Source organism: Chelonia mydas, chromosome 5, assembly GCF_015237465.2.
Source record: "Chelonia mydas isolate rCheMyd1 chromosome 5, rCheMyd1.pri.v2, whole genome shotgun sequence".
NCBI classification, from domain to species: Eukaryota; Metazoa; Chordata; order Testudines; family Cheloniidae; genus Chelonia; species Chelonia mydas.
Window position 1 is genome coordinate 99,136,130 of NC_051245.2, and position 23,562 is coordinate 99,159,691.

Here is a 23,562-nt window from a genome sequence, read left to right on the forward strand (position 1 = left end):
CGGCCGGCGGGGGCCCCCGTGAGTCACCGGCGGCCGCCGCCGCCGCACACAGGAGCTGGGCGGTTCGTATAAGAGCGTCGTGGGGACACCCTCCCCCTTGTGCATGTCTCCGGCTCGCTGCTCCCCACCAGCCTGGGCCAGCGCGCGCGCTTCCCCTCTCTCCTGCCGGAGCTGCCTTCCCTGCAGGCGGCCGGGCAAGGTGCCGAAAACCGGGAAGCTCCCGTCGCCCCACCTCCGCGGAGGCTGCAACTTGTGCGCGCAGCAGCTGGTGCACACGATGGGCACGTCCTCGCTCCGGGGGCTCTGGCTCCTGGCGGTGCTCTGCTGGCTGCTGGGCGAGCGCGGCGCTGTGCGCGGTGAGTAGCGATGGTGGGGCTCGGGGCGCTTTTATTGGGTGTCCCTCTTCCCTCCCTGGTGTGCCTCGGCCCTGCGGGTGGGGGAGGGAGAAGGAAGGGGGGGACCATGCTGTTGAATTGACACTGAGCCCGTTTTCACGTGAGGCACCTCCTCGGGGACAATGGGGATTTAGTTCCCTTCCCCACCCGCGGCGCGTGCCGGGGAATCACGCCTTCAGTCCACCCGCATGTAGGTTACTGGGCTGCTGCCTCCAGAGGGTCCCAGGGGAGGAGAGCAGGGCGCGCGAGCGCTCTCAGGCAGGCTCGTGACTCGCTGTGGGGGGGCCCACGCAGGGAAAGAGGAGTGGTGGAGCAGCTGCTGCTCCTCCATAACTCAGTAGCCGAGTAACAAGCACACGGATCTTGTCGCTCCTGAGCGTGCAGGGGCATGGGGAAAGTCGGAGCCCTGTGGCCTAAAGACCTAGGCAGAGGACTAGTTTAGGGCGGGGATTATCCCTCCCTCTACCTTTACGTGGGAGGGGAATGGTTCCCTGTCAAACCTGGGCCTGCCAACAGGGGACTGCCCCACTTGCGGTGAATCAGTGGTAGGTGGGCCCCAATCCCTATGGCTTGATTAGCTTGCTAGCTGAACAATAGGCGTTGAGGAAATGACTAAGTCTTGTAAGAGCCCATTACAGGATTTTACTCTATTTACAAACCCTGCAAGAAGCATGGCAGGGTTCACAGTACTCATCACCCGATAACTGGGGCCAATTATACTTGGATAATTACTCCTTACTCCAGCTGTAGGATGATTGGGTGTGAGGAAAGAGGCTGAATGGATTGCATAATGGGGGGCTGGGAAAGAGCGGTATGTGCACTTATGAACTAGCTAATATAGCCACATACTGAATGGGTATCTCCCAGGTGGTGTCTGGTTGTTCCTGTGCTACTCTAGTAGCTAGTGACACTGGCCCCAGCTCAGGCCAGCTGCAGTTTCTAATTTTGTGTAAATGCTCTTTTGGCTGGCATTGTGGGGGCGGGGGTGAACTTTGAGTTTAAAGTCACAAACTCAGGCTATGTAGGTGAGCCTCTCCTCTCTCTTAAACACAAAACCACTCTTCTGCCTATAGCTGCTAAACCTCATATGCTAGTTGCCTAAACCAAAAAAGCAAACATTTGCAATGACACCTTAGCGATTGGTCAGCCAACTAGATATCCAGTCAAGATGCTAACAACCATCAATTAGGGTTCCCCTGACCTGCATTTCTTGTCTAGAAATGTACTGGCTAACTTGAGAGAGATTTTTAGGATCAGGAAACGGTGGGTTAGTGGGGGGAGAAGGCATTTCAGAAAATGCCACTTGTCACTCTTATCAGAGGCCTTGCTGACACTGGCAGTAGCTATTCCTTATTTCAGACAATGGGCATAGTCAACACCTCCAAGCTGATCTCCTTAGTCAGTATCAGCACTTGGGACAACACTCAAGCTCCTTGCCAAAGAGAAAACATGAAGTAGCTAGAACTGCTCCCAGGGATAAAGGGAAGAGCATATAATATTCCCTCCACCATATACAAAGTGGAAAGAAACAATGCTCATTACTAATCTTGAGTGGTGTAACAGTGATATCACTGTTACAAAGCATGACCTTAACAAAAGCACTGAGCCCCTCTGCTCACAGAGGCTCCCAATTGGGTGGGGAGGGGACTTGGGGGAGGTCAGTTCCCTTACAGAAAGGGGAGTGCCTGACCATCACAGGGGGGTACTCAATATTGTAAATGAGGAAGACTTCTGCTCCATGTGGGCCTCCTAAATACTGCAGCAATGGTTTCTAGAACCTGCTTCCCACCCAGGGTCATCTTGCTTGCCCACTGTGCAGACAATAAAGGGGCTTAGCTATGTAAAACTACAACCGAAGTGGCTTAGGCTGAAACCAACTGAAGCAATTTGATAAGAACTGCCTTGAAGGGGATTACCCATTACTTTTTTTAAAGCCTACTTTGATAGGTCCCCAATTCTGGTTCTTGCTGTAATCAGGTTATTTGGCCCTCATAACGGTCACTTCTAAGAACAGAGTCTTTTCTTCCAGAGTGGTACTTGACAGCCCTCAGGGAAGACAAACTAGACTCCTGCTTGAGCTTCCTCCACAGCATTTTGCGATATGTACTGCAAAGTGGTGTCAGCACGTTCTTTTATATATGACCATTACAGCAATATCACAGCCTCAGATGAAATTAGCTTTGCTTTTCCAAACTCTGGAAAAATTGAACATCTTGGTCATACAGCCCCTTAAATAGGAACAGAGGCAGCAATTTGCCCAGAACAACGTATGCTGCTGCTTTACTGTTTGTGAAACTAGTAATACATGCACTCTGAGAAGAGGTATAGGACTAGACATTGCCAACAGTCTAACCTGACTGATTTCTAATAGGTACATGGTGCAAGTAAGTCTTCCTGTCCTGCTTTGTAAGGAACAGACAAATCAACAGTAACCTTTCTCCTTGAGCTTCCTGCTACAAGGATGTAGACTTGTGGGAATGTGGTCGATATAGACATACTGTATGAATAACCCTTAAGGTTAAAAGAAAAAAGGAGTACTTGTATAGCTCACGAAAGCTTAGGCGCAAATTTGTTAGTCTCTAAGGTACCACAAGTACTCCTTTTTTTCTTTTTGCAGATACAGACTAACATGGCTGCTACTCCGAAACCTTAAGGTAAAGGGGCTCATGCATCCAGGTTTGGAGTCTGATCTGTAATATCGAAGTACTTAAAACACTAAAGATGTGATCTTGCCCTTTCATACCTATGTCCCAATATAATCAGCAACTTCTGCTTCTAGGTTACAGTTGCTAGCCAACTACTTATAGCACTTTGCAGAACCCATTCTCAAAGTACTAGGCAAACTCTCTGCATTAGATAGCAGTATCTAGTATGTAACAAATCCAGGGTGGAGGAAGAAATCCAAGGTAAAAGGATTGTCACACTGGGACAGTGGCAGAGCTAAGGACAAGTAGTTCTGTCTAAAGACCAAAATGCAGACACTGGTGCTTAACTTGACTGCTCCTCTGGGGGTGTAGGCCATTCCTATTCTTGTTCTACACCAAAATGACTAGATTAAGTTTGAAGTGTAGCTGGTTCAGAGCCCTGATACTGGAAGTCTCTTGGAACAAAACATTTCCTAAAAATAGTAAAGGTTAACTACTAGCTTACTACTACAGATTGGTAGTACTATTGCTTAAATGATGAACTTACAACCCTGAACTTAATCACTATTGCTGCAGTGATTAAGTTCAGGGTTGTAAGTTCATCATTTAAGCAATAGTACTACCAAACTGACATATCAAGTGATTAAATTTCCTCTGGAGTTAAATGCTGAAATGCAGACTTATGTAGAATGCAGATGTCACAAGAGTTGTTACATCAGCAACTAGGCATGCTTTCTGAATGTGGTATTTAAAACTTGCTGTTAAGCTTTTTTTCCTTGAATGATCCCATTTTGGCATGGGAATGACAGGTCTCAAAACACTATGGAACTCTCATGCTAGATTAGAGACCTGTCATGATCTTCATCTGCCCCAAACAATATGCTTGCTTCTGACTAACTTCCCCCTCTACTCAGTGATTAACGCTTATGATGATATTGAGACTCAAGACTGAAATATCAAACTAAAATTAAAGATTAACACTGCAGTAGCTAGAAAGCAGCTTCATAGTTTGTATACTTCTGGCAGGAAATGAATGTCCTATTATCCAGATTTAACCAGTCACTCCACTTCTAAAACTGTCTTGCAATCTTTCTAAACTTTGCGAGTGAGCATCCTTAATCTTTGAATCACTGTCTCATGTGAGTTTAGGCCAGACCTAAGTCTTGGCAGCATAGCTATTTTACATTGCAGGAAGAAAGTCTGACATCACTAGGGCTTTTGCCTGCACAGCTTAGGTGTGGTAATAACCACACAAGAGCCTTTGGCCAGTATAGCTGATACCAGTTCTCCCTAGCAAAACAAGCTAAGTCAACAAAAGGACCTCTTTTCCCCTCTCTACATTAAAGGCTTGCCAGTATTGCTACACTGCCATACCAAAGTGTAAACAAGGCATAAGTGCAAGGAAACTATACATCAGTGAGACTCAAAACATCCTATGTAAACAAGCAATAGTGAAGAAATAAGATATTCCTCAAACTAAGAATGGCCTGATCCAGGCTTAAACTTCAAGTTTTCAAAATCTGAAATCTCTGTAAGGAATGCTATGCAATAATTAAGTACCTACAATCCCTAACAAAACAAGACTACTGGCAGTGGACTCGACCTAAGCATCTGAAAACTTGCTTTAAAGATCACATTTGACTGACCAAAGTGATAGTGTTGACTTCTAGACTGTGTTGCCTTAATTTATGATAGAATAAGTCAACTGTGCAAAACTCATAATTCCAGGCAGGGCAATCTAAGTGAGTAAAAGATCCTTCATCACCCACCATTCTCATGGTGAAGAACAGACTGTATGGCTGAACTTCTGCACAACATGCAAGGCTGGAGTAGATAATCATAGCAAAAGATCTGCCTATTAAATCAGTTCAGTTTAATTGGTATCTTACTGCTGTAACACTCCTATAAAATGAGGTCCTGACAGATCTAGTCAAACACTAATCTAGTTTCATCTGCTTGTCAGATGTTGAAACTCTGAAAGACAACTTGCATACAAAACTTGAAATACAATGGCTTCTTAATGTAGGCTGGCACTGGGCAGCACAGCATGTATTGACAACATTGGAAGTTCTGCAGGGAGATTGCACTTGCCCTCACCCAATTTGTTCTGCCAGTACTTCTGGGACCACCTGGTGGCAAGTTGATGGCCATCCAGTGTTACGCAGTGGACTTACTAAGTCAGCAAGTTGACTGTGCTCTTATGGTATAATTGAAGAGACTTGGTATGCTGGCTTGCATTTTCTGCTTACTAAAGTAGATTGCAAACAACAAATGGTGTGGGGTTTTTTGAAAAAGCTAAAAATAGATGCCTTCTAACTTTTTCTTGGCATCAAGGCAACTCATCAAATGATGCAACAAACAAGAGAAGCAGGAGTCTTGCATCATGCTATAGTCACTTCTCTAGACCTTAAGACATAAATGTAATGCATGTAAGCACACGAGACAAACCTTGTGTTTGTGCAACTGCTCAAGAGACAGCTGCTGTACTGAAGTTGATACTGATTTGATATCAGTGTCTGTATGGCATGATATGAACCTCCTATGAGGAATAGGGTCATTCAGCTTCACTAAAACAAGTTGTATTGGGAAAACATACTTATGAAACATGTACAGAAAGCTGTAGCTGATTCCAGCTTGCAAATGGAATACATATCTAACAGATATCCATCATAACAAATACCATAACAGAGCTGTAAACATTCATACCCATCTTTCTCTAAATCAAACACTTGGCAAACAATTCTAGTGCAGAAAATAAAACTAATGGTGTCTTACTCTGACTTTTGAAGTACTGCCTTCAAATGGATTGACAAATACTACAAGCTTCTAACTAAAACCAACCCAAAAATTAGGGAAACAAAGGAAATCTAACAAACTGAGCTGCCCATGTACGGACAAGGTCTGCATGAGGCACAACACTTATTTTGAACTCTTAATGATTAAAACTTAAGAGTGCTGTAACTTAATACTAAGACCATATGTCCCCTCCCCACCCTAAGCATTGAGTATCCTTGGGGGAGAAGGACTTGCACCTATTCCTTAGTCATCAACACATGCTAAAACTGAACTTTATGCTGGGGTGCTGTCCACATAGTAAGGCTGTGGTCATGTAAACTTCATGTAACTTATCGGGATCTAGTAAAGAAGCTCACCTCTCAAACTGGTAACATATCTTTCACTAAAGCATCATGGGGTTGTCTGTGAATTGCCACAGCTGTCAGTCTCATTGCAAGGGCAAATGTGTTGTGTTGGAAACAGTGTCTATTTCTGCCATAGAGTGAGGTAACATGAGATACTGGCATGGAGAACATAACTGTATGTGACCAGTCCTTCTTGAAACTTCCTAGGCTTAGTGGATTTCAACCCGCTAAATTTGACTCTACCAAACAGTCTACTAAATAAATATTGTCCAGAACTGTCAGAAATGAACTCTTGTATAGTTCAGTGATACAGAGTGAGACTCTTGCATTTGAGGTTGGAGCAGGCAATCTTTCCCACACGCTAATTGATTTTGCTTCTGAGTAGAAAAGGCACATGAAAAGAGGCTTTCTTCCATCTGAGTAAAACACACAGGCTCTACTACAGAAGTATCTTGTATCTAAAAATCCCTGAAACAAGTATTGTCTTGTAAACTGCAAGACAATGACTGCAGTCCTTTAGCATCTGCACCATTCTAAGTCTCTGGCCTTTTGGCAACTGTCAGGAAACTTCTCCACTAAATTCCTGGTTCAAATGTGGTGTCAATAACCCAGTCTTGTGACACTTCACTGGCCTGAAATATGACTACAGCAACAGACACAAATGATGATGCACTATTAGTGATCAAAGCCAGTGGCTCTCAAACTTCAGTCTAGTGTGCCACTTTCAGGTAGCTGTCTTGCATACTTCTAAGTTTACCTCCTTTAAGCTATTGCTTACAAAATCAGACTTAATACAAGTGTCACAGCACACTATTACTGACAGATTGCTTGCTTTTTTACCATTTAGTTATTAAAAAGTCAGTTGGAATATGAATATTGTACTTGCATTTCAGTGTAGAGCATGTATATAGAGCAGTAGAAACAAGTCATTGTCTATGTGGAAATCTTTGTTTGTACAACTTTGCTAGTGCTTTTATGTAGCCTGTTGTAAAATAAGCAAATATCTAGATGAGTTGATGTGCCCCTGGGAGTACTCGGGTCTTCTGGGGGTATGTGTACCCTTGGTTGAGAACCACTGATCTAAGCTAATGAACATCTAAGCATTCTTATTGACATCTGCAACCTTTGTGAAACAAGGGATTCAGTTCTTGTCCCACTGTCCTGATCAAAAGCTTCCAGTGCTAACCTGACACATCAGTAAAATGTAGCTATAGTAGCTTGACTAAACTGACTTTCTTAATCCCAGGTGCAAGAGCAAAATGTGAAGAATCTCAATTCCAGTGTAGTAATGGACGCTGTATAACTCTGTTATGGAAGTGTGATGGAGATGAAGACTGTTCTGATGGCAGTGATGAGAGCTCCTGTGGTAAGCCCTTGTGCAACTGCAAAATGTTCCTTGAGTAAGCACTCCATTGGAGGGGCATAACAAAGCATAGCTTAGGAGAGTTCCACTAATACCAATATCTGGCTAGTGAGTGAGGGAGGCAGTAGAGTCAACAGGCTCAAACCAGGGTTTTATAGGATATCCAAATCTAATGGCATCTCAGTCATGTTCAAGAATTGTATATTCTCTCACAGGTGTAGCTTTAAAGCTTGCAGTCAGGCTTCTGCAGGACTGAGTCAGGCAGCTATAGTGCCCTTCTAGCTGAACCTCAAAGCAACCTGTTCTGTCTAGTCAAAGTTAATTGACCCCCTCCCATGGCTATAAAGACCTCACTTAAGATGTGCTCAAATTTGACACTTAAGCTATCTGTCTCTGATATGACTAAAACTGAACTACCTACCTAGATGGTTGGACAGCTAAAATATCAATACCCAAAGTAGCCTCATGGGGCACCCAATGAAGTACCTTTAGGGGTACCCCTCTTTCCAAATATGCTCTGACTGCAGTAGTGTTCCATAGCTCTTGCTTTGTCCAGGACAATCTCCTTAAAGGAAAAGGGTTGTAAAAGGAAACTGACAAGAACTACTCAGCTTCCTTCTGTCCTGAGCTCCTTACAGCTGCTGCCTGTGCAGTCCTAGACCATTTGGTCACCAATCCCTTGACACCCATGGAGCTGAAAAGGGGGAGAACTAGCTAGAATGCTGTGTTCCTTGCTTTCTCCTGCCATGTCCCTCTGAACTAGCTACATAGTTCTACTTAAAACCAGTTTACCACTGCAGTGCAACTCTGCCTTCAAGAACCTGTTAACTCAGAGTTGGATTTATCTTCTAAAATAACGAATCATAGCAGATTAATATTAATCAGTGAAGTAATCGTTATGGATTACAGCCTCCATTTCCTTCCCCTAGCAAATCAGGTAGTATTAAATTCCCCTGGTATCCAATTTCCACCATGTCTAATCATATGTTGGCTAATCACTAAAAACAATACTTGCATTTTGTTACAGGGCTGAATTGAATTTCCTGTGCAAAAGAGGAACACTCCAATCTATTGCAGATTTAGCTCTTCAAATGCAAGAGTTGACAGTTTAAGTCTCAGAGCACCACATCAGGTGAAATTTCATTTCACCATCAGCAAACATGTAACCTACAGTGGCTGTACATCCCTGCTACACCTACTGTTTTTCAGCAAACATCTTGGTCAGATTATTCTTAATGTCAATAGTACCATATCTCTCACTTGAAACAAATATGAATGACTGCAACTCCCTTCACCTTCCCCATAACTTTAAATGAGAGACCTGATATTCAAAGGTAACATCTTCACTAACAAACTAGACTTCTCTTGCAGGGCTGAGGCTGTCCTCTTAAAAGTAAAGTTGAAGTGCAAAAAAGACCAAAAGAGCTTTTCCTTTCTAAGTACTTAGTAGCTTGGTTGGCAAGTGACTTTTATATTTACTGTTTTTTAAACTGTAATTCAGAGGTGAAAACAACTCTAATTCAGTCAGACTTTATTGAAGTCCCTCGTGTGTGCAACTTAGAATTCTTGCCTGTTACTATCTCAACCTAATCTAGACTCTAAAATTTGGACTTAAATCTAAGATGTGCACTGATCAACTCAACATTTATGAATTTGCTGTATGTGTGCACTATAATCTTACAAATGCAAGACATCTCCTTGTACCCAAGCTTACTTTAATAGCTTGGACTCTTTGAAAAGACCACTTGCTTTGCATCCAACATACTCCAACTACTAGTGCTTTATAAAGCAGTTTTGCAGGGAGGAGTGAAGATAATGCTCAGTGGCAATTCTTTGAAAGATGTAAAAGCCATAATATCTCACCACTTATAGCTGAAGTATGTATTGGTACAATTCTCCAGAAGTCCACTCCATAACACAGGAGTTAAGTATCCTAAACATCTATTAGGCTTGCCGTAAAAAACACTTGTTGCATCTAAAGACTAAAGTTCTTGATGATCCTAGGAGATTAGCTGTTAAATATAATTGTACTTCTTGCAAGATCTAGTTTGCAGTTAAACATACTGGGACTCTCTCTTTGCAGTGAAGACAACCTGCACTGAATCTGACTTTGTGTGCAACAGTGGTCAGTGTGTCCCTAACAGGTGGCAGTGTGACGGGGACCCAGACTGTGAAGATGGATCTGATGAAAGCCCTGAACTGTGCCGTGAGTGAACCTATCATTGTGCTGACAATCAAATTAAAATAATCTGAGCAGGAAACTGAAATCTCTCAACCAAAAACTGTCCAGCTTTTAGCATGTCATCATAACTCTAGGTTTAAAGCTAGCATCTTATTATAAGCAATCAGTTGCATATACCTGCTACTTGGTGGGGCAGGAGAAGAGCTCAAGTTACCCTTGACTTCAGGCTAGTACAGTATTATTAGCCTCTTTGCAAGCCCCTTCAAAGAATTAGTCTTCAGAGTTACAGATATCTCATCAGGAACAGGGGAAAAACTTCAGTGTCAGATCAATTAATGTATCTGCATAAAGCCCCCTGTAAACTACCTCTCTGTAATCCTAGCCAGACCTATGGGCTATTAAGGCTGCTCAAGATTTCCTTTTATGTGGAAATATAACAGGGGTATCTGTAATAGAATGTCTGAAGATGTTTGAGCATGTCCTGGAATTGCCTTGTCCTCCTGCCCTTGATGCATTCTGTAGACTCTAATTTCATTATGGGAACCAGAGTAGAGAACCTTGACTCAGTTTCTAGCCCTCTTGATTGTGAATACAGCACTCTAAAGGGTACCACATGGCCCTGGCCGCACCTAAAAGTCAGTTCATGTACCCATTGCTACAGTATTAATGAAGGGAAAGTCTGAGGAAAAATTTCAAACACTTGCATGCAACTGCACATGCAGACTTAACTGCCTTCTTAACTAACTTAACGCTACCCTCTATCACGCCTCCCCTGAGAATGAAACAGTAACTCTAAAATAACTACATGTGCCATACAGAGACATCAGAAATACCTTATGAATTATGCTGATGGTAACCTCTAATTCCATAGCCCAGATAAAACAGTTCTTCCTCTCCTAGAAAGACCTGAAGCTCTTCTCAGAATGACCATTTCTAATGGTCAAAGTATTAGAACTGACTCTACAGTTGTCATTGTCCATTTACTGCAGCTTTACACTTTCACAGAAAAGCAATATCTGGATTTAAGCACTTGTCTGAATCCTAACCTGCTTTCAGTAGAATCTTTAAAACCTAAACTCTAGACCTCCTAAGTAGCTCTTGAAACTGACCTCTCTCCCCCAATCCACTCCTCAATAGACATGAGAACATGCCGGGTAAATGAAATCAGCTGTGGTCCTCGATCAACTCAGTGTATCCCTCTGTCCTGGAAATGTGATGGTGAAAATGACTGTGACAGTGGTGAAGATGAAGAGAACTGTGGTAAGGGAAGAAACAAATGGTAGCCTGTGTAGCTTTTTTTCCCAAATGTACTTGGCCTGAAGGTGAACTAGCTGTGTAGGGTAGCCAACTGGTGCTCTTAGAACTAGAACTTCTGTAAACTTAACTGTAGTGTCTGATAGTAATCACATCATACAATCAAACTCTCTGCTCTTCCCAGTCCTGTTCAGTTGAACTTGCTATAAGTGATTTTAAAACTTGTTTTGTTTATACAGTCAGTACTACACTTGTAAGTGCTACTATGGATCTATATCAGACCAATTTAAAAGGCTAAAATAAGTGCCTCTAAGCAAGGACACTGCCTCCCTAATGTGAAATCTGAATTATAGTTTGAGTACCTAACTACCAGATTCTCTCTGCAGTGGCTAAGTAGTAACCCATTCTCTCTCCAAATGCATACACTCCAAGCAATGGAATGAATTAGCAATGATTGCTTCAATAGCTCTCAAGACTCAAAGCAAAAACTTCTTGAGCTATCCTAACTATTATACAGTTCACTGGAGAGCAAAACTAAATGTAATTTGCTTAGTGGTGATCCACTCAGTACTGTAATACTCATGTGGCAGTCCCCTGTCATTTGGACTTCATAAATCTGCTGTTCTGTAAAGCCTCTTAGCAGATGGCTTTAGCTGCTACACTAACAAATTCCCCCCTAAACATGTACTAAAAAGGCTCTATCCCTAGATTTAGACAGCAGCTTATTTTCTTAACATAGATGTCACCAAAGATAATACTAAAATCTAGCTTTCCCTTAGACTGTACTTTCAAAGGAAGTGTGCAGAGCAGAACTTCCTCCTACTCTCTTCCCCACTGCCCTCAGTCACATGTTCAAGAACCAACCCACATGTCATGCTGGCATCACTGAATGCCTCTTCAACCCAACAAAATGCACAGAGGATCTGCAAGTGCCAGAGGCTCACTTTCTAAAACAAAAGTCCTCTGACTTGATACTGTAAGTGTCTCTACTCTGAAGCTGGGCATAGTGTCTAAATCTTAAAGGTTTATACAGGTATACATTAATAGAATTCCCAAATATGGGACACAAACCTAACAGAATGCCAATAGTTTTAATGACTGCAGTGGCGACTGGAATTTCTGAAGTAAATGCTTGCATAAGTGACCTTCACCACTACCCCCTTTGTAGAATAACTTGAGTTAGGTCAATGAAGTTAAGAACCTGCTGTAGATGGTGCAGACATAGTTCTAAAATCCTGACACTAATTGAACTCCCTCTCTCTATTACCAGGCAATATAACTTGTAGCCCAGCAGAGTTCACTTGCTCCAGCGGGCAATGCATCTCCAAAAACTTTGTCTGTAATGGCCAAGATGACTGCAGTGATGGTAGTGATGAACTGGACTGCACACCACCTACTTGTGGAGCACACGAATTTCAATGTAAAAGTTCTAGCTGTATCCCTATTAGCTGGGTATGTGATGATGATGCAGACTGTTCAGACCAGTCAGATGAATCTCTAGAGCAATGTGGCCGCCAGCCTGCGCATCCTGTGAAGTGTTTTCCTAGTGAAGTACAATGTGGCTCAGGAGAATGTATTCACAAGAAGTGGTGGTGTGATGGAGACTCGGACTGCAAGGATGGAAGTGATGAAACAAACTGCCGTAAGTAACTGTTGTACAGTCCCTGTTAAAAGGGACCAATTCCAACTCATTACCTCTTCCCTAGTTCAGTCACTGGCTCTTCCAAAACATCTTAAGGCTTTGATTACTTCTATAACTTAGTCTCCAAGACCTTCAGGGTTCTAACTCAGCAGCACTTCTCTCTTCAGCTTCCCGGACTTGTAGACCAGACCAGTTCAAATGTGAAGATGGGAATTGTATCCACGGTAGCAGGCAATGCAATGGTGTAAGAGACTGTCTAGATGGAACTGATGAAGTCAATTGTAAAAATGGTAAATACAGAACTAAATGATACTCTTGTTTATAACAGGGCTTTCTAGATTTTTATCTAATGGTCCTTTCCCTCCATTATCTTGACAGTCAATCAGTGCTCTGGACCTGGCAAATTCAAGTGCAGAAGTGGGGAATGCATAGACATCAGCAAAGTGTGTAATCAGCAGCAGGACTGCCAGGACTGGAGTGACGAACCCCTCAAGGAATGCAGTAAGTGAGCCACCTACTTGGAATGTCACTCACAGGCTTGAGATTAACTGAGTCTTGTCTGCAAGAATCAGAGTGCAAATGCCATTAGTAAGTAACTCTCCATGGTTGGGAGACTCTAGTTAAAGACTAAAGGATCTTGCTTTAGTTAGAACTGAACAGTGACTTGCCTGCATCTTCTAACAACTGAATTGACTAGTGTGCTGCTTTATGCTTAGTCATGAACCAGGCTGCAGATAACTGTAAAACATAGTACAGAAACTCTAGCTCCAAATAGCACTGAGCTTCTCTTAGCTGAAATCTGCAGTTGGCTCACTTGATGTACTTGCAGAACTAGCTACATGAGCACCAACATGCCCTATAGGACTGTTAATGTCTACAGTGGGAATCTTGGCCATCCTTGAATTTCTGGTATAATCTAACTTGGACAGGCATGCACTGCCTGAGATGGCGGTTAACTTGCCACAACTGTTCCTGGGTCTCTAACTCTATTCCAGACTTGAATGAATGCCTGGTGAACAATGGTGGATGCTCTCATATCTGCAGAGACCTAGTTATTGGGTATGAATGTGACTGCCCAGCTGGGTTTGAACTGATAAACAGGAAAACATGTGGAGGCAAGTATCTACTACCATCTTGACCCCTAAATGAGGTAGTTGTCTTGTTCTTGTTTCAAGACTAACTTTACAGTCTGTCTTAGATATTGATGAATGCCAGAATCCTGGGATCTGCAGTCAAATCTGTATTAACTTAAAAGGAGGCTACAAATGTGAATGTAGCCATGGCTATCAAATGGATCTAGCTACTGGAGTGTGCAAGGCAGTAGGTAAGTACAACTAGCATACTCAATTTATCAAGAGCCCAAAAGCATTAGAAATATAAGAAAAGGTTACCTCTGAAGAGGCTGACAAAGGTACACCAGAGTTACTGCACCTGGCTGGTCTACAGTACATAGCTCCCCATAGCAAATACACTAAAGGGCCAATTAAACTCTGCCTAACAAATTGGGTTCAAGGATTTGCTAAATCCACCTCTGCTATTAAGAGCACAGAGGCTGAAGACCTCACTGCAACAAGTCATTTGTACCATCACTCTCTCTATCTTTCAGAGGCATTTAATTGAGTACAGTACTTTTTTTTTTATCCTTCAGTAATCTTGAATATTGAAGACACTGGGGGCAAAGGAAAAACAGTTGACAATCTTTCATGTTGAGCTATAAACTGCAGGAGAGGTCCCTCTAAGCACTTAGTGCTGCTAGTGTAAAAGCATAGGAGCCAATGGAGGCTGAAGCTTGTAAGATCTACTAATATCTCTGCATGTGGTGGCCGCTAGACTCCTGTTCTAACACTGTACTCAAAGCTTCTAAATTTCTGGGATGACACTGGTATACTAAGAATGACTTGTGTCAACCTAGAACTGCAAGTAACTTCTAAATCCCCTTTCAGGAAAAGAACCATGTCTGATTTTCACTAATCGTCGGGACATCAGGAAGATTGGCCTGGAAAGGAAAGAATACCTCCAACTAGTAGAGCAGCTAAGAAACACTATAGCTCTAGATGCTGACATTGCTGAGCATAAACTCTTTTGGGCTGACTTCAGCCAAAAAGCAATTTTCAGGTAAACCTACCTGCTTCAAACTTTCATCTTAAGTGTTTGTCCTCCTGAAGTTGTAGCTCTTAAAGTTTTTAGTCTTTAGCCAGTCACTTTCTGACTTAAGTCAGACAAGCATTCTCTCCTGTCTACAGCTCAAATCTCTCGAATTCCTAACTTCAGTAACCATAGCCTTGAAGTCAAACACCTATGCAGTGGGATACTCTTACTCAAAGCTGTGCATGTACCTCTACTGAAGTTGGAGTTGCAGCCAAAGTATGAGCACATTCTGAGGCCAACTGTTCTGACCTTTTGAACTAAACTTTGAACAAAGGGCAGCAAACAACTTAAGTCTAGTTTAAAAACATCTTTCAATTTTGAGGCTAGCTACTTCAAATCATGAACACAAGAATTCTGTAATTATACCTCTAGACAGCTATTGGCTTAACTGGCACATCTCTAGTGTGCAGTGGTTGAAACTAAATTTTATCCCTTTTTTCTCTTCCAGTGCCTCACTTGATAGTCGTGACAAGGTGGGCAAACACTTAAAAATCATAAGCAATGTACACAGTCCTGCAGCAATTGCTGTTGACTGGGTCTATAAGAACATCTACTGGACTGATTCAGCTTTAAAGAGTATCTCTGTGGCTAGCCTTGATGGTGCCAAAAGAAAGATCCTGTTTAATACAGACCTAAGAGAGCCAGCCTCTATAGCCGTGGATCCTCTCTCTGGGTGAGCATTACACTGTACAGCCAACTAATGCCAAGTCCTCCTTGGCACTGTACTAACCTAGATTTGTAAGCAAACTACAAAACAGTAAGCTGAAAGCTGATAACCATTTTGAAGGTGACAAGTTGAGCCAAGCATACTCCAGTGTGCTCAGTCTTCTATCAAGCCATAGTGTGTGGATTAATTCCAGGCCTTCCTGTAGCTATAATAAATACAAGCTAGTATTGCTGCTTACATGTTGAAGTATATTACAATATAGCTAAACTGCAGATGCCTAATGACTTGTCTCTTTACAGCTTTATGTACTGGTCTGACTGGGGTGAACCAGCCAAAATAGAAAAGGCAGGAATGAATGGACTTGGTAGACAGCAGCTGGTGACAACAGAGATCCAGTGGCCTAATGGAATTGCACTAGGTATTTCATGTTCTTACAAAATTAACTTCCCTGTGAGCCCAAAATGCCTTTCAGAAATACTGAAGTCACTAGCTCTTTAAGAAGGAATCTCAGTTTGCAAGTCAAGATTCCCTGAAAAACTTGTGGAAGTTCACATTAACATGGTAACAATGAGAAGGCATTGAACACACTAGGACACAGCCATGGCTATTGTGCAGCCATGGCTTCTAGGCACTATGCATTCAAACTTCTTCCAGGTCTAAAATGACCAGCTTTGGTCAAAGCATTGGCAGTTGTTTCAAGTGTCCTCCCCATTAATGACAGCTTGCTTGTAGCTTGACCCATAGCAGATGCTGTCAGATAAAATGCTACACCATTCATGGGGTAGCCCCAATGCATGGACTATATTGATAACAACACTTGCCCTAATCGTAGGGCTACACTCTTCACCCAGGGAACATCAATCCAGGTGGTACTGTGGTGATGCAGCTGCCTTCTAATATGTCAATTAGTACCTCTTTTCCTTCATGTGAGGAAACCTACTAGTGGAAGCTAAGCGCACATGCACTCTAGATAGCATTCGTCAGCGCTTACTAAACCAAAGTTAAGTATCCACACACCCCCCAAGGCAATATCAGTGGTGAGGTTTTCCAGGTAACACATGCTTGTGATCAGATTCAATGTACTAAAATGCAACTTCTTTCCTTCTAGATCTTATAAAAAGCCGCCTTTACTGGCTTGATTCAAAGCTACATATGCTGTCCAGTGTGGATCTGAATGGCCAGGATCGTAGGATTGTGTTAAAATCTCACGAATTTCTTGCTCATCCTCTTGCTCTAACAATATTTGAGGTGAGAATAAGTCTCCAAGCATCCAGTTAGGGAACTGACTGTAGGCTCCCTTTGGAGTGGCAGGGTACAGCAAGAGTCTAATAAATGGAAGACTGCAGAAAAGCTGCTGCAATGGGATTACTGTAGCCTCTCTACTGAGGCAGAGATAGAGTAGCAAATACAAAACTGAATATATTCCACACTAAGGCTAGTTATAAGTTTAACAATTTCATGTTGCCTCAGCAATAATGTGAGTTGTCCTAATCTAGCTGAACTGCATCAATACTTCAGAATACTTGCACTCACTAAATCAGATTTACCATGCACAGGGGACAACTAAACCATCCCTGGTAATGGACAAACCAAACTGGTCCCAACCATAATAGGGTGCAATAACTTTATCTCCTAGGACCGTGTCTACTGGATTGATGGAGAGAATGAAGCAGTCTATGGTGCCAATAAATTTACAGGATCTGAACTGGCTACACTAGTGAACAACCTCAACAATGCTCAGGATATCATTGTGTATCACGAGCTTGTTCAACCCACAGGTAACAGATGTAAACTGGCAATGTTAGACTTTCATACTATGAACCTCTGCCTTGCTGCTATTAAATCAGGTAGGTAGTAAAGCCTAGAAAATCTCCCTCTAGGGGAGTGAGGTGGAAGAGTTCCAATCTGACTGGCCAAAAAGCACACTAAGCAGAACTAGCACTACAGTAGAGGTGGTAGTGCAGGTGGGCTGTCCAGGGCTGCTACTTCTGTTCCAAGGTCCCCTGTAAAGAGTAAAGCTGTATATTGTGCTGCTGCATGGCTTGATCTCCGTGGCCTAGAAACTGTCCTGTCATGTATGGACAGTCAGTATATCCTCTGCCATGTAACAACACTAAACAATTGTCTGCAAGACTAAAGCACTGGTCTGCTTTAAATTTGACTTGTGTCAACAGGCAAGAACTGGTGTGAAGAGACCACGAAGAATGGTGGCTGTGAGTATCTGTGCCTGCCTGCTCCTCAGATAAACGAACACTCTCCAAAGTATGCCTGCACATGTCCTAATGGATACAACCTACAAGATGATGGCCTAAGGTGTAAAGGTATAGTGACAACACTGAAATTACTGTAGAGGGGTACCTAATAAGGGACTCTTGTGCAATCAAGACTCATACAGTAATGCTGTCCCCTGACAGTGGATTTAAGGCTCCACTGTTGCTACATGATTAGCATTTATTTGGGGACTTAAACTGTGGCATTCAAACAAAATGCAAACTCTTGCAATGACTGTATTACCTGCAAGTCTGTGCCTGCTTTCTGCCTATTCATCACCATATACTATGATCAGACCTTGTGCATTCCATCAGAGTGGGGGGAGCTGACTGAGCTACTAGATAGCTGGCTCTTTTTAGAGCCTTCCACACCTTGCCTAACTCAGTGGTTCTCCACATTTCCAGTCTACTGTACCCCCTTCAAGAGTCTTCTTGCGTACTGCATATTTCACCTCACTTAAACTACTTGCTTACAAAATCAGACATAAAAAGACATGCATCACTGCACATTATTACAAAAAAATTGCTCTTTTCTTGTCTGTATAAAATTGTAGTTAGTATTGACTTCACTAGTGCTCTTTATGTGGCCTGTAAAACTAGGCAACTATCTAGATGAGTTGATATATCCCTGGGGGTATGCAGAGGCCTTCCAGGGAGTACATGTACTTCTGGTTGAGAATCACTAGCCTAACTTGTAACTCCTCTAACTAATCAAACATTAATGGGTACAGACTTTGGGGGGAGGTCCTAGCATTTTTAACTGGAGGATTCATTTATGCTTCAGACAACAGGTAAGTGCTAAAGTTGAATAGGTTCGTACTCTGTTAGGAGTTAACAATCTCCTGCCCAGTTAGTCTAACTCATTGAATGGCCCTCTGACTGCAGTTACATGGCAGGCAAAGCTCTTGTACAGTAATAAAATTCCTGTAGGCACTCCTTAAATGGCCAGAGGAACTCGAACTAGTTCAAGCACACTGTATACAATGTGTACATTGCTACTTAGTGTGACATTCTGCTAGAGTTCATGATCAGCACTCCAAAAACTCATCCCTGTATGACTCTTGATTTCAGCAGTAATCGGAGTGAGCAAAACCTCTAAAATGTCCTGTCAAACACAGTGGCTACCTAGCTTACATTTTACAGCTTTGGATAACTACCAGCAACACCAGAAATCTGGCTGACCTATTTCAAAGCTTTCTTTTCAGTGAAAATTGATGGATCCTAAAATCTAGGAGTATTAAACTTCTGCTGCAAGCTATTGGCTTCTAAAACTGTCCTACCATACTTCCCAAAGCATCAGATTTGAGTGCAAAAAAAACCCTAGCAGCTGAGACCAACTTCCTAGCAGAGTAAACCTATCAAAATCCTCAGTCAAGATCTTGTCTAGTAAAAATCTAAAAGCTGCATGACCATTCTACCATCTGCTAAGCACTCACAACCACCACTTAATAGCAAGCTGTTTCAGAACTTCAGGATTAACTGGGTTCTTGATTTATAACCAGTTTCAGGTGCTGGAACTACTGTGGCTTACATTGAGACAAAAGATACCAGCACAACAGAAAAACCGCCAACTGTTGGACCAGTTCCTGGAGGTATTGGTCCCAATAACTCACTTTCAATCATGCATTACAATGACTGAGCAGGTACACAAACTGGTCTCAGACAGCTAACACAAACATGCTAAACCTGCACATGCAATCAGGAAACATGTTGGTCAGCCTTCATGTCACTCAAATGGCAAGTGAGACTGTGTTAAAGCTAGTTCTAGCATGTGTCCTCTTGTGATGTCCAGCATCTCATGTTGGACATGCAAGTTACCAGTGAGACTCTTTTCCTAGGAAATCCAAATTCATACAACTGCAGAAAGTGGAAGAGTACTTAGTGGGCTACAATCTCTAGATAGTGCTTCTCAAGCTATCTGATGTGGGGGACTAGCAATTTTTTCCAACGTGGGCACAGACTGGCAGCTGATGGCTCACAGACCAGCACCCGTCCATGGACCACCACTTCGAGTAATACTGCTCGAGAATGCATTCTTTACTTCTCACTCACTGAACCAGGAGTATAGACAAGGGGACTCTTAGCTATGGTCTGAGGAAGCTGCTAGCCTTGGACTAAATTCTGCCAGCCTAGCGGTAAATAATACATGAGATTGTATGTATTCCTCTTCCAGGACATAATTTCAGCAGTGCGGTGTCAGAAGTCAGTTCTGCCAAAGGCACTTCAGCTGCCTGGGCTATTCTTCCTCTGGGTAAGTATACTTGGGTGCAGTCTCTTGATAAGACTTTGAGTAGCTGGGTACAACTCAAGGCCATTCCAAGGGATTGACCATCTGGGGGGAACATCCATCAAAATAGATGGTTTCAAAAGCAGAACATGACATTCTGTGATGTCAATGCTAGGGGCACTGTCAGTTTTAAGAGTTTCAAAACTAGACACTAAGCCCATCTACAACTACTCCTTGTTCCTGACATTCCATACAAAAGGGAACCATGCACTTGTAAAGATTTAGTCATTAAAGTCTTGAGCATTATCACTTAATCTGCTGCTATCCTATTTGGCCAGTCCTAAAACAGTCATTGCGTGGTAACATGTCTTATAGTAGGGTGGGGGTGCAACTAGAACAAGTATAGCAACACAAGCCTGTTCTAAAAATTCAGTTGAGGGAAAACTAGCTTCTGGCTGGCAATGGCTTGCACCCATAGAAAGAACTAAAACTTGACTACCCCAAGACTGGTTTGGCTTAGCTCACTAGAAATCATTCTAGCTGAATGTCCAACAACTCATTATTTGTCTCCTTTACTGCAGTATTACTGGCACTGGCGGCGGCAGCAGGTGGCTACTTCATGTGGCGTAACTGGCAACACAAGAATATGAAAAGCATGAATTTTGACAATCCTGTCTACTTGAAAACCACTGAAGAAGACCTCACTATTGATATTGGGAGACACAGCAGTTCAGTAGGACACACTTACCCTGCAGTAAGTACAGATATGTGGTTTCTAAATGAGTCAAAATAGCAGCTGGAGATCATATTCTTTAGTCTCAAATTGCCAAAGATTGACTTGGTTCACTCCTGACAAACTTGGCCAACGTTCCTGTAACACAGTCAGAAGGCATGATCTCCGCTTTAGACTTGACAGCCTCCTTCTTATACTTCAGTAGGAGACCAAAGGAAGACCCATAGCCAGAGCATTGGGCTGAACATGGCAAAAACTAATGCACAGCAGTTATGATATACTACTTTTTAGGTAGCTGAGACCAGGATTGCCAGCATGGCCAGGCAGCATGTAGAATTCCTGGGAGATACTTGGTACATAGAGCTGTAAGGCATTGGGCTTGCTCTCAAATGAGCCTTGAGAAATCTAAGACTGCAGCAGGGATGTTTGCCATACATTTGAATGGCTTACCAACAAGTTAGTTACTGTAAGCAGGGGTCCCTCTACACTGTCCCTCTTACCAATATTAATTGGCAGGTGAAGTGAGGCCAGTGCCCTACATATTTTGGGAGGGTAGGTGATTCTAGCAAGTCTAGTGGCTCTAGTAACATGCAGAGCTGCAAGCCTGGATTCATCACTTCAGCTACCAAAAATACACTCAACACTAGACTTAAAGCTGTATATAACAGACTTAAAGCAATGTTTTATGTTGTAATGTAGCTCTAGCTTGCCTTTTTCCAAAGATAAACCTAAAACTAAATCTTGCAAAGATACAAATTGTCCGTCTAGACAGGACGGATTTTACAAATGATGTGAGCAGACTCTTGCACAGTATGAGTAGACTTGTCTTGCAACCCAAGACTTGCTTTTAACACACATTTGCTCCTTCCATACAGATATCTGTTGTAAGCACAGATGATGATCTAGCTTGAATACCCTAGTTGGCAATCTACTTGTGTTCTACACTCTTTGGGATGGTAACAGGCAAGTAGCTGAAGATTCTTCCAAGATGGAAGAAATGAAGAAACCTGAATGTGTGGAGCAAGCTTGTGTAAATATCTTATACGAATTACCAGAACTCTGTAAATATTTGTCCACAAATCCGCTTTTGATGGTTACTGTTTATCTGTAACCCTTGAATTTGTCAGTACTACCACTGACCAACTATTTAAAGCACTTTCCATAGAAAGCCATATTCCAGGAACAACTTGTGCTATAGTGTACCACCTGTACATATTTGTATAGGCCACTTGTAAATATTCCTGAACAATCACTATTAAGCACTTTGAAATATTTCAATGTAAATTATTGTAAACTCTTTTTTCAATGGTTGGGTCAATGGCAATAGGAGAAAACGGGTTATTCAGATAAATTGCCAAAAACTTGTAAACATAAGTAATTTTGTATGTGAATTGTGAATCTTTCCTGCCTGTGCCACCTTAGGGCTGCACAGAGGATGAATGCTCTTTATCAAAAACCACTGTAAAGTTAAATACTAAAATTAAAACAAAGTGACTTGTCATATTCAGTGAACCTTATTATACACACTGGAATTAAAGCAGTATCTTGGTCTCAGCTAGATAAGTCACTTAAATCTTGGCCCCTTTCTTGTGAGCCTAAAGCAGGAGTGGGCAAACTTTTTTTTGGCCCAAGGGCCATATCAGAGTGTAGAACTGTATGGAGGGCTGGGTAGGAAAGGCTGTGCCTCCCCAACCAGCCTGGCCTCTGCCCCCCTCAGAACCTCTAACAACCCTGCTACTTGTCCCTGACTGCCCCTTAGGACCTGCCCCTTTACCATGCAGCTCAGAGCAGCAGGAGCTCACAGCCCTGCCAGAGCTGGTGTGGCTATGGGGACAGCAGGGGAGGGGCTGGGGGCTCAAGGGCCAGGCAGGACAGTCCTGCAGGCCATAGTATGCCCACCTCTGGCCTAAAGCAAGAAGAAATATTCTTCTTTCTACCCTAAAACTCAAATTGGGAAAGTTAGTCTAAAAATATACTGGAAAATTAGAAACCTTATCTGTTTTGGCAGTATCCCAAAGAGCTAAGGCACCTGCCAGATCTCTGCAATTTATGCACTCTACTAATGCTGCAATGTAAGGGTACAGTTCAAGATGGAGCTGCTAACTGTAGAACTGACTTCTGGGGAAGTCAAATCTAGTTACCTTAAAGCCATCACATTGAGGGCTTTCATTGCTGTTTTAGCATTGCTGATGGCACTATACCTTATGCTATCTAAGTTCTTGGCATGCAGCAAACTTAGCTTATAGCAGCTAGTGCAGGGGTGGGCAATTTTTGCAGGGGGGCTACTCCATGAATTTTGCCCCACTATAGTAATGGAGGGGGTTTAGGTGCAGGAGGGGGCTCCAGGCTGGGGCAGGGGATGGGGTACAGGGTCTGGGAGGGAATTTAGGTACAAGAGGGATTCTGACCTGGAGCAGGGGGTTGGGGTGCAGGAGGAGGTATGAGGTGTAGGCTCTGGCCAGGAAGCATTGAGCACAGTGGGCTGCTCAGGGAGGCTGCCTGCTGTGGCCCCATGCCACTCCCAGAAGGAGCTAGCTGCTGGCACTGGCATACCTGCACACTCCTTGGTGAGAGGGGGGCAGTGGGTCTCTGTGCACAACCAGTGTCTGCAGGCACCACCCCCACAGCTCCTATTGGCCAGTTTCCAGTCAATGGAAGCAGTGAGGATGGGGCTTGGGGTGGCATACTGAGACCTGCTTCCCCCAGCACACAGACATGCCAGGAGCAGGCAGCCTCACTGAGCTTTGCCCCAGGACTTTGTCTCAGTGATTTGTAAGGGGGCAGCCAAGGAGCCTGGCAGGCCACATTTTGCTCACCCCTGCATTCACGTGTTCATATTTCACTGCCTGGCTTTTCTCCCTACAACTCAAGACTTGTGGGACTTGTGCCAAGTCAC

The 23,562-nt window shown here is 43.0% G+C and overlaps 1 protein-coding gene across 2 annotated transcripts; it reads left to right on the plus strand.

Annotated features, from left to right (window-relative positions):
- The first annotated feature begins 103 nt into the window (after nt 1-103).
- Nucleotides 104-22,167, plus strand: VLDLR (very low density lipoprotein receptor). 2 transcript variants are annotated; one of them, XM_007065587.4, is made up of 19 exons: nt 104-356; nt 7,427-7,546; nt 9,627-9,749; nt 10,863-10,985; nt 12,250-12,621; nt 12,789-12,911; nt 13,000-13,122; nt 13,617-13,736; nt 13,820-13,945; nt 14,565-14,736; nt 15,218-15,442; nt 15,736-15,854; nt 16,545-16,684; nt 17,073-17,214; nt 17,611-17,757; nt 19,209-19,298; nt 19,880-19,957; nt 20,515-20,687; nt 21,542-22,167. In XM_007065587.4, exons 1-19 carry the CDS (start codon nt 104-106, stop codon nt 21,575-21,577), a joined length of 2,805 nt encoding a protein of 934 aa, XP_007065649.2. In that variant the 3' UTR covers nt 21,578-22,167. The 2 variants fall into 2 exon arrangements, with proteins under 2 accessions (XP_007065649.2, XP_007065651.3); XM_007065589.4 differs by lacking the exon at nt 19,209-19,298.
- The last annotated feature ends 1,395 nt before the right edge of the window (nt 22,168-23,562 follow it).

Coding starts and splice junctions, on each gene's coding strand:
- VLDLR (XM_007065587.4), top strand. CDS start 104: ATGTCTCCGGCTCGCTGCTCCCCACCAGCCTGGGCCAGCGCGCGCGCT. Junction 7,547..9,626: donor CAGTGATGAGAGCTCCTGTG/GTAAGCCCTTGT, acceptor CTCTCTTTGCAG/TGAAGACAACCTGCACTGAA. Junction 17,215..17,610: donor CGAGCTTGTTCAACCCACAG/GTAACAGATGTA, acceptor TTGTGTCAACAG/GCAAGAACTGGTGTGAAGAG.